Source organism: Suillus paluster (genome assembly GCF_016628075.1).
Source record: "Suillus paluster strain FC165 chromosome Unknown EDB91scaffold_8, whole genome shotgun sequence".
NCBI classification, from domain to species: domain Eukaryota; kingdom Fungi; phylum Basidiomycota; class Agaricomycetes; order Boletales; family Suillaceae; genus Suillus; species Suillus paluster.
The window spans coordinates 231956-242220 of record NW_024537568.1 but is presented as its reverse complement, the minus strand read 5'-3'; the positions used below and the strand labels follow the sequence as shown (position 1 = coordinate 242220).

General features: G+C 48.4%; 5 protein-coding genes across 5 annotated transcripts; 3 read left to right on the top strand and 2 right to left on the bottom strand.

Moving 5' to 3' along the window:
• The first annotated feature begins 480 nt into the window (after positions 1 to 480).
• Positions 481 to 2410, top strand: EDB91DRAFT_820883 (uncharacterized protein). Its single transcript, XM_041328510.1, has 7 exons — positions 481 to 815; positions 865 to 986; positions 1035 to 1303; positions 1356 to 1530; positions 1582 to 1722; positions 1771 to 1912; positions 1966 to 2410. The coding sequence occupies exons 1-7, from the start codon at positions 648 to 650 to the stop codon at positions 2116 to 2118; spliced, it is 1170 nt and encodes a 389-aa protein (XP_041180909.1). The 5' UTR covers positions 481 to 647; the 3' UTR covers positions 2119 to 2410.
• A 177-nt stretch (positions 2411 to 2587) lies between these two features.
• Positions 2588 to 4676, top strand: EDB91DRAFT_1235462 (uncharacterized protein; the record flags this gene model as incomplete). Its single annotated transcript, XM_041321325.1, has 3 exons — positions 2588 to 2638; positions 4063 to 4251; positions 4311 to 4676. The coding sequence occupies 3 exons, from the start codon at positions 2588 to 2590 to the stop codon at positions 4674 to 4676; spliced, it is 606 nt and encodes a 201-aa protein (XP_041180908.1).
• Positions 4677 to 6578: 1902 nt separating this feature from the next.
• Positions 6579 to 7437, bottom strand: EDB91DRAFT_1111266 (FAM96B protein). The gene is made up of 4 exons (XM_041317741.1): positions 7179 to 7437; positions 6972 to 7121; positions 6827 to 6922; positions 6579 to 6773 (listed from the first exon to the last, which is right to left on the bottom strand). The coding sequence occupies exons 1-4, from the start codon at positions 7342 to 7344 to the stop codon at positions 6661 to 6663; spliced, it is 525 nt and encodes a 174-aa protein (XP_041180907.1). The 5' UTR covers positions 7345 to 7437; the 3' UTR covers positions 6579 to 6660.
• A 1199-nt stretch (positions 7438 to 8636) lies between these two features.
• Positions 8637 to 9492, top strand: EDB91DRAFT_1047433 (DUF298-domain-containing protein; the record flags this gene model as incomplete). Its single annotated transcript, XM_041313323.1, has 7 exons — positions 8637 to 8686; positions 8739 to 8969; positions 9015 to 9039; positions 9094 to 9168; positions 9221 to 9265; positions 9312 to 9368; positions 9415 to 9492. The coding sequence occupies 7 exons, from the start codon at positions 8637 to 8639 to the stop codon at positions 9490 to 9492; spliced, it is 561 nt and encodes a 186-aa protein (XP_041180906.1).
• On the bottom strand, positions 9424 to 10239 carry EDB91DRAFT_820315 (uncharacterized protein). The gene is made up of 2 exons (XM_041328509.1): positions 10157 to 10239; positions 9424 to 10098 (listed from the first exon to the last, which is right to left on the bottom strand). Exons 1-2 carry the CDS (start codon positions 10180 to 10182, stop codon positions 9558 to 9560), a joined length of 567 nt encoding a protein of 188 aa, XP_041180905.1. The 5' UTR covers positions 10183 to 10239; the 3' UTR covers positions 9424 to 9557.
• Positions 10240 to 10265: the final 26 nt, after the last annotated feature.

Below are 10265 nucleotides of genomic sequence, written 5' to 3'. Positions count from 1 at the left end.
GTGCAGTCGTGGACGTTTTACTTTTCTCCATCACTGCTATCGGCGGAGAAAGCGTCCACAATTGTATCACAAATCTGGCGCCCATAGTCTCCTGCTGCAATGAGTTCTCCGTCGCTGTCATATGCACGAAGGGGCAAGACACGATGTGTTGCACAATCTTCATGAGCTCTTCCTTGGAGTGATGAAGTCCATTACCGCATACGCATTTCTGGACTATTAATCGTAAGGACAAACAGTCACTACGAAACTCGGCAGTGTTCGTCGATTATCGAGTTGTGACACTAGACAACAGGCGTACGCTGCTGAGTGGAACGCCGCATATTATTGCGCGCAGACACGGGTCTAATATATAATTACGAGACTTTGATGAGCGACCGTTTACAACCGATCCAAGTGAACACTTGAAAGAAACAAGCGAGACGAGGACACGGCGAGGAGATAACAAGGAGATAAGAAGAGAAGGCAAGTTCCGTGACATCCAAACGCGAGAAGTCACGCGGGTCACATGTGTGAATACGCGACGGACGCGTTTCTACCAAGTATCGCAACCTCTTTTCTTGGAACTCTGGCTGAGCTGGCTTCTATCGTTCCGATCTCGGTATATACATCTCTACGACATATTTCAGCCTCTCGTCCAGCCGAGCTTAATGCCTACAAATAACGTTCAAGCTCTCCTTTCCACAAACATCCCAGACCCCACCGATTTCCCCATGCCAGACTTGCGACAATTGGATGCGAGCCTGCGGTGCACAATTTGCGGCGAATTGTACGATGCACCAGTAACACTCGCCTGCGGGCACTGCTTTTGCTCACTTGTGAGTGCTTTACCCCTTTTCTGATGCAGCCTCTGAATGTTGCTGGTAGTGTATTCGGGAACATATTGTCAAAGAATCAGAGTGCCCAAGCTGCAGGAAGTCGACGAGTGAGGGACAATTCAGGCTAAATCCAATTCTTGAGGAAGCAGTGAGTGCATGGAAAACTGCTCGGTGAGTCCTCTATCCTCCGTTCCGCAGACTTTGCCTGAACAAGCATAGTCCAACTATACTCCGGCTCTCACGTGAACAACAAAATCGCGCCCTAAGGAGTCAAGGAGAACAAACACCTCGCCGGTCAAAAACCCCATTGACGAACTGTAACAAACGTAAGCGACGCATCAGCTCAGATTCCTCCGACTCGGATGTTGTTGTGGTTCCGGGTCCTTCAAGCGAGCTCCGATCTTCTCCCCTGCCAAGCAGGCCTAGGCGTCCAAGAAGGAGAGACATGGAACCTTCGTCGGATCCACAAGAGGAGGAAATGGAGCAAGGTTTGGGAATCCTTTTATATCGTACAAAGCACAGTGCTCAATTCGTACTCAGGGAGTCAGATGGTAAACTGTCCTATCTGCAACGTGTCTATTGTTATGGGGGATATCAACACGCATTTAGACTCCGGATGCAAGAAGGCATCTAATGCATCCGGTGCTACGAAATCAGGCGCCCAAGATCAATGGTCACAATTATGGGCCAAGAAGGGAAAGAATAGGGATAACGAGTAAGCGCCAGTTTCCTTCTGATGGTAAAGAATAGAATGGAACGTGGACAGGAATGATGTGGACGATGTAACGGAGCGCATACCAAAGGCGTCGTATGACGTATTGAAGGACAAACAAGTCAAAGATTTGTTGCACACCTACAACCTACCAATTCACGGTGACAGGAAAACGTGGATTGCTCGACATCAACGGTGCGTGGCTTCTATTGAATCAATACCACGTTTCTCAACGGATCTCAGTTGGGTTATGATTTTCAATGCTAATTTGGATAAGTCCGGATCTAACAGGAAGAGCACTCGAGAACTGCGCAATGAATTGAAAAAATGGGAAGATGATAGAAAGGGGCGAAAACATCTTGTCGACGATACGGAAGCTCACATAGTACGCCTTCCTATCCTTCCATTACTGACTCAGTTGCTCATTGCAAGTTGTAGTTAACGCACAACGGAGAGTTTACACGGCTAATTGCCGATGCACGGAATCACAAAGCTAGGAAAGATTCTGGTTCGACAATTATGCGGCAACATCCTCGGGACGATGACGGGATCGTTGCAGATTCTCAAGCAGAGGATCAGCCGCTTTCGTGAGCTAACCATCTCTATCCATAATTCTGGCTTGGATGCTACACAGACATGTATATGTACGTGTGAAGCCACTACTATATTTTTTACACTGGCCCTGTCCACGTGGTCCACTCAGTTTCGTTGGTGTCGAGACAGGTGGTGGAGTTACTAGCCACAACCGGATACGACCTCCGGGCATCACTGTCATGAGTGGTTTCCGAACACGTGTCAAGAAAACTGAAGTTTCTCCTTTGTGGAGCTCCCGCTAATTGCCAGTGGACCTTTGTCCCACTGCTAATCAGTCCACAGTAGTCCACAATTCAATTGCTTTGTCTCACAGTCAGAAAATCTGGGTGGCAAAGCACCGTATATAAACCCGACGCATCGCAGTGCCATGCCACAGCATCCATCTTCCAAACATGAGCAGGCTCACACCACCACTGTCGGTGAGCGATTCACCATTTCGAAGGGAATGTGTCACTGATGCGGCATTATGCAGCTCCTTAGTAATTTAAGCGCTCTGTCGGCATCAACCACAACAGAGGTAAGTTTAAATCGATCGTGCAATGTTGCGTGACCCTAACTTTACCTGTTATTCAGGAAGAGGACATTGAGTTTGTTACCGAACAGTTTCTCCCCCGCAAACAAGATGCCGTTTTTGGCGATCAATTTGTTTTCCAAACATCGGCAACGAACAAACACATCTGCGCGCGGCTCGTCATGCTCCCACCATTCCCATGTGACACCCCTCCGTTTGCCAAGTCGGTAGCCTATCTTTCTAGTCGCTCTGGATCCATCAAGGCCGAAGTGGTAGGTTCATTCCACCAGGTGGTCACTTAGGTGACCGACCAACAATGAGTCGACTTTATTTGGTAATCTCTGCTTCTTCAGTTTCGTACAGCCGGTGCAGAGAACCACTTCTTTCGCCTGTACATTTTCGCATGCTCAGCCGGTGTGAAAATCACATTACCCTCCTCTTTCCGAGGAATCGTGACTATCAACGACTACGAGGGCCTCCGTAGGAGGCGACAGATTCGTTGTTCTCGTGCCTTCAACGATCGAATGCGCCGGGGTTTCATCAGGATCGACTCCTCCCCGCTTGAAAACGATGACGAGGTTTCTATCCATGCGGAAGGGAAGATCGAGCTTAGGCTGAGAACGGACGGTGATGTCAACGATAGGGTTTGGTCCCGGATGGATCGTGGCATGCGGAAGATTTTCCAACGACGCCTAGGATCGTCTAGTACTCTTGGATTCGGCTTTAGGCGCTGCGGGCAGTTCTTGAAGTTGTCTTCTGTTTGTTGTACTTTTACTTTGTACTTTTACTTATTGCTATTTCGTTCAACGCTGTCAAGGACAGCCATCATGCATCAGAGATGTAACTCTTGAAACTTGTAATGGAAATTGTTATGCGAGCGGTTGATCTACTATCCGTCGGACTGATTCGAACACGTGTTCATATTACAAGCGAAGCACGCGGAGTACATTGTCGAGCCGAAATAGAAAGCGTGTGGCCGATTGTTCCTCGCCTTCGGGTGGCCAGGTTGGTGGGCGCGCTTTTTGTTTACGAGTACAAGGCTGCCCAAATAAGGCATAAAGAAAACGATATGTGGGATCATCTCCCTCTGGATGCCGTATAGGTGACCGCCCTCCAAAATCCTTAAAGATGGCAGAAACCCGCAGTGTTCCCAACTCAAGGGCGCCCGTTTCGTTTTCTCGTCCGCATTTGTTTTTGACTTATTGACTGTCACGACATTCGCTCATTCTTCACTTAATTCGCGAATCATGTCGAGCTATTCAAGTTGTTCAATTTCATCCGACTCGGAGGTCAGTTCATGTTCTATTCTTTGAGTGTAGCATCGAGCTGAAGGATGCTGCTTAGACTTCATCATCGGAAAAGATTCATTTATTGGTGAAACATAGTCCTGCTTCATGTGTTTATGCGCAAGTAGCTGACTTAGTGCATAGAGAGTTCAGCCAACTGGCACCCGTAAGATTCACTACAACGCACTAGGCGACTATGATTTTGTCCTCAAGACACCAAAGCCTATTAATATGTCTCTGGCGCTACCACACTATCGTGCGCGCAATCAGCCGGTAGACCACCGTCTGGCCATGTTCGTTAGTACCGAGACGTCGCCCATTAAGCTTAAAGTTGTTAGTGCCATTTCTTGACTTGGTGTATATTGTGTCTGAACAAAACTCCGTGATTACAGTGTCGGTCTATGCCTCGCTGCAGGTTTTTCCTTGACATCCGGACTAGCTCTTCCAACGTGACCCTTTGGTTGCCCTCGGATTTTCGCGGTCACATTCGTTGCTCGGGCACTCCATCTTTCTCAGCCGGTTTCGTCAACCGCATGATGGCAAATGTCCGGGTGAATGAGGCAATGTCGATTAATGACAATTGGGATGGCGATGAAGTATGGGTCGATACCTGCGGTCCGGTGACGTTCAGGATGTGGGACGTTTACACCAATGCTCCAGAGAGCCAGCCCAAAGAAACGTTGAAACGCCTTTTCAGTTCGACTTCTAAGAAATTACCGGAGAAGAGCATTAATTGGGATTTTCTTCTTGATGATTAAGAGCCATGTTCTCCTAATTGATATTGTACTGTCACTTCCTTTCGTTCTCTGAATTAACTGGAACTTTATACGTCTACTTAACATGCTGCAGGATAGTCTAGGCTATCTCTTTTTTCTTATCCCAATCTGTAGCATACTTGCATACACTCTGCACAAATGTAGCCTTTTATACCACAACTACCGCTGTATCAATATGATCCTCAATTGTCTTCAGACTTATTGTTGGGCAGGTGTAGCGTTGCAAGCAAGCAAACGAGCATCGTCGTCATTAACTCGATTGAATGCATGGTTTGGTTATTATATATGAAGAGCGACACGTCCTTCTCAGGACGGAACTTCTGGGTAGGCAAAACTGACAGAGCGTTACGATTCTTTTTCGATACCAGAGGACCTAAGTACCACACGACCCTGGCGGCATGAGAAGCCATGACGTTCCCTTACGCACGACAATATTGAATGGCACATAGTATTGCCCCTGCAAGTAGTTTGAAATTAGCCAGCTCATTGGACGTAGTTCGAATGCGGCCCTACTTTTATGTAGACGACTTGAAATAGAGGTTTGTGACTAAGAACGATGGTCGGAAGGCTAGCTGGGGCCCGGCCCGTCAATTAACCTGGCCGAGTGTCTGACAAAGGTCTCGACTTACTTTTCGCCGATTCACGATCCGTCCCTCCAATTCACGATCCGCCCCTCCGAGGAAATGGACGCCTATTCGCTTGTCCGAAGGCATATGATACAGCCTGAGGGCAGCGAGCCAGTGGCTGAAATTTGAAGCGTTGTGAAATTAATGTGAGATGCTTTTCGTGTTCGAGCGCTCGACCACCTCTGCTCCGAGTGACCGAGTGATCATGTCCTTCCTCATCGGAACGGATGTCAGGAAGTTATCAGAATCGCTGTGACCTGGTGGTATGTTTAAATGACAGGAGTCCTTTAGCATTAGCTAAGTCTGCTCACATCAATGGGCGATTATTCGCTGCGGCGACGGAGATTCTGGTGGGAAGGTGCATTGCCTGCGCACTCCAACAGGGGTATATCTCCAACCTGGTACGCAATCAACTCGGCAAAGCTAACCCTGCCCGACTTACGTCGTAAACGGTTGCCTGTAACATGTCAATTTTTGCAGTGCACATTATATCGCCGAGGTAATGTCCTTGCCGTATAGTCACCGCCCATTATCGTGTGCACGGGTAATTGGTGTAAAAGGGGCTCCAATTCGCCGTGGTATAACTCAATAAAGGCGGGCAGAGTCATGTCTCGAGAGAACTGACTTATGTTCCAGTGCATCACATGATGAACTGGAGCACCAGTTAACTTGCTGTCGTCGGGGCCAGATGAATTCAATAGCTGACTGTCTCTCGGACTTAATTCTATCGCCACCGCTCTTGCACTGTTAGATTGGCACGAAGGCAGCGGAGAATAATAATTACGCTTTCCGCTGGCATGCTGTTTCATGTGTGTCCATTTTTGGGGCTGTTTGTCCAGTCCGCAGCATGCCAACTCATGCCGACTATTACTGGCATCGCTACAGATCTGGAGTTGGTCATACCGGTCTCCGAAAAGTTCTCCGGATCCGTGTCTTTGGTAGCACACAATTGATTTGTTGTCGTGCGCCTTGTTGTGGAGAAAGTTTGCGGCGGACCAAACGATGCCTGATGGCTACATGGGCCGCCTCTCGCTTCCAACGGACATTTTCATGACACCGGACCTGGACCTGGACATGATGAGAGTACCCAGGGGAAACCGATGGGGAAGGTAGTTGTGGACCGAGCCAATAGCAAGAAGGGAGATGGAGATTAATCTCCTAGATACAACCTAGAAAAACATGATATACTAGCACGTTCATGAATCACTTACAAGGAGGAAGGGAATTACTGTCTTAGGAACAGCACGACTGCACTTAAAAAGAGACAAAGGCGCTACAATCCTATAAAATAAAGCTATAGATACAACTGTCATAGAATCACTTGAGGGAATTGATACTTGCTACCGACTGTCGTGTCCTCCGGTGGGCTCTAGACACTTTTCTAGCGTCTCCACTAGGGCAGGGTTTTCCAAGGCAGCTGCAACACGCTCCTTATCATTCAATTGTTTATTTACTAAGGGATGATGTTAACAAATATCAAAAAGAAACGAATAAACGCCTACTAACCTGCAAGCTCACTTTGATGCGATCCTGGTTTCACCCGGATATCCACTTTGAAACGCTGAGGTAAACTCCGCATAAGTCGCACACGAATGGACAATCCTGAGCAGGTGGTTAAGAGATATTCTCAAAGCGATGTACAAGTACTCGCCAATCAATGTTGACATCCCACAGTGAGGTACAGTTGGAGTAAACTCGACCACGATGTGATTGTGACCTATTTCAATCTGCTCTGCGGATACCACCCTGAGTTCTTCGAGAGAGTTGGGATGCTCAGGATCTGCGATAGAGCGGATCAAGTCTATAGTGATGCATGTGATTTAGGTGAGTTTATGAGATACGAATGCCTGAAACACACCAAATATCTCATCTTCATCAATAGGCTCAATTTCGGATTCATTGCTGAGCTCAGGTTGATACTGTTCGTCGATCCATAGTGACTGCCCGGCCTCGAATTTAGATTTACGGGTAGAGCGCTTGGATGCGTAAACAGTTGGGTTGGCATTGAAGATTTCTCCGTTCATGGCAGACGACTGGTGATGTAGATCAAGCGGATCCCCGTCTTGGAGTCTGAGGGGGTCACGATTGTCACGTGTGGTGACACGATGTAACGCGCCGCAGAACGCGCTAATAATTCCCTTTCACCCTTTGGACGACCATCCTTGCTCTCTTCCGTGTTTCTCGAATCTGGCACTTTCACTTGAATATGCCACCTAAAGCAAGTCTTGTTCACTTACAAACTTATCCGTTCTTGACGCAGCCTTCGTCAGCGAAAACGTGCAGACGCAGATGCTCAAGGGGCTCCAGCTCCAGCTCGTTCGACGCGGAGTTCGACACGGACCGGTATGCTCCCATGATATCAAACACTTCAGTCAGATGAATGGAAATGTAAAGGTGGAGGTGAAATCGCCACGGCAAGCGTTGCAAGTGCTGGAACCTCGTGCGTCCTGTCTTCCCACCATGTTCCGTCCTGGTGATAATAAAGGCTGTGAGCAGGGTTGCAAAGGACAGTTCTGTGGATAGTGTAGAAGTGCGCAGGCTTGTATTGACTATTGCACAATCTCCTTTACCACTCTCACTGTTCTGTAGGCGACCCCGCCTCAAAAGAAAACCAGAAACACCGGAGCGAAGGCAACATCAAGAGCAAAAACAACGACAAAGGGTCACACAAGTGTAACGAATGCTTCGTGAGTCTTGCGACCCCTTGTATGCCGCATCGAATTCACAAAACGCTTCCTTACGCCCGAATCATTCGCCACACGAAAGAAGTAATGATGATGTAAGCTTGCAGCTGACATCCTTTTCCCAACATGAATTATATAATTCCGTTCCATCTCTTGCAGAAACTCACCTCAACTAGGTTTGCATTGAACGAGTAAGTCCGTCTTTAGTACATTTCAATCATCACGGCCACGACGCATCAATCGTATCCTACGACTCAACCTTGACGTCTTTAACGACATTCCTTCATGCGCCTCTCGTCTTTGTTGTGCTGCGTCTCTAACACGCCCGCTCGCAGCGATGAAGTTGTTGTCGAGACAAAAACGGTAGTGGTACATGCACTGTTAATGTTTTCGCTTTGCACGTCTCTGACATTATTGTCGTTACTCTGTCTCCTCAGCCCAAAGAGTCGGAAGAAGCATCTAACCAACCGTATACCCTCCAGCGGGCGCAAGACCTGTTTAACTCATTTGCTGACGAAGACGACCGCGATGTAATTGGACCAGAGGGATTGGAAAACTTATGTACGGAGGCCGACATACCACTTGATGGTGCACAGCCCCTTATCCTTGCGTGGCAGCTGAAGAGTAGCGAAATGGGCAAGTTTACGAGGGCAGAATGGTCACATGGAATGGGCTTACTTGAGTGAGTTTGCATAGTTTTTTACGCATCGCATTCTCATAAGTGATCGCATCAGAATATCCTCATCGCCAGTTCTAGCCCAAGCTTTGAGAGAGCTCGACGATCTCCTTATCCGTGATAAGCAGGCGCTTACTCGCTCAGCTTCCACTTTGAGTCAAGGGAAGAAGCGTGGCGGTGCGAGCAAACGAGAGCCCTACAACCGAACTCGTTACTGGCAGTATGCCTCTGACCGGAAAGCTGCTTTCGCAGATCTCTATCAGTTTTGCTTCACGTTTGCGAAGCCACCGTAAGTTCTATGCATCTCCGAAAGGCGAGTCTCAATCCTTCCCAGACAAGCACGAAACATCGACTTAGAGGTAAGAAGTGCTACGCACGAGGCGAACCATACATCTTATCACCCCCCTATATAGACGGCCATGGCGCTGTGGTCAGTGCTTCTTGCTCCACGATATCCAATCATCAATGATTTGACGACCTTCTTGACTGTACGTCGCTCTCACGCCTGCCTTGTATCACAACGCTTATCTTGTCACATAGGAGAAAGGCACATACAAAGGTGCAAATAAGGACATTTGGAACATGGTAAGTACTTCTGTTTTCAGGCATATGACGTACTCATCCGTGATAGGTGCATGAGTTCTGCCGCGCTGTGGACCCTTCCTTGGACAATTACGAAGCGGATGGGGTGCGTTACATCATTCTGGTAACTAGGCATGTGCTAAGCCCAGTAGGCCTGGCCGTCATTACTCGATGACTTCGTTGGATGGGCGAAGAGTAAGGAGCCTGTTCCGGTCAAGGAGGAGTGGTAGTAATCGTGGTTGTGCTACATTATCGATCGTATAATGTTTACTCGATTATCAACTGCAAGCATCATCTAGTCATTCGTGACAGTAGCCAATACATTCTTTGCATTTGTTGGGTCCGCTCTCCAATCCTCAATACGTCTCTGGACTCGTGAAACCTTCTGTCCTGACTTCTCATGCTTGCCTCGGATTCCCGCCATCTCTTTCTCAACAGCTGCAATGCGGCGGAATGACGCAGCTAGTGCTTCTAGTGACACGCGGGGTGCATCTCTCACGTCTGCAGCGAGTTGAAGCCTACTCTGATTCCGAAGGTCTGCTTCGGCACGCTTCCGACGGAGGTCGAAGCGCGAGGGGAGTTTTCCTGCGCGAAGTGGTGGCGACGGGGGCGAATCAATGACTGTTGATGGGTTGATGGTGTCGGGGAGAGGAGGTAGGCCGAGTGACGCCCGCACGGCTTTCCAACGTCCCTCGATGGTAGTGCGATGGCTGAGCGCACGAGGCTGTTTGTCATGGGGGCTTGCTTTTGAGAATAGCTGGCGTGCCAGCACAGCAGCGAACAGAATAAGAATGATTATGATCGCGAGCCGAGAGAGTTGCTTTTGACGTTGCGGGCTGTAACCAGTCATGTCAGTCGGCGAGTTGCCAATAAACAAGCGGGAATGTTAATTACATCGAACCGATGACCTCAAGATGCATGTCAGCCACACCATACCAACTTCTGAGGTTTTAGACGTGTCTGGGCGCGTTCGACGCACGTGACTAATATCACACAACTTCAC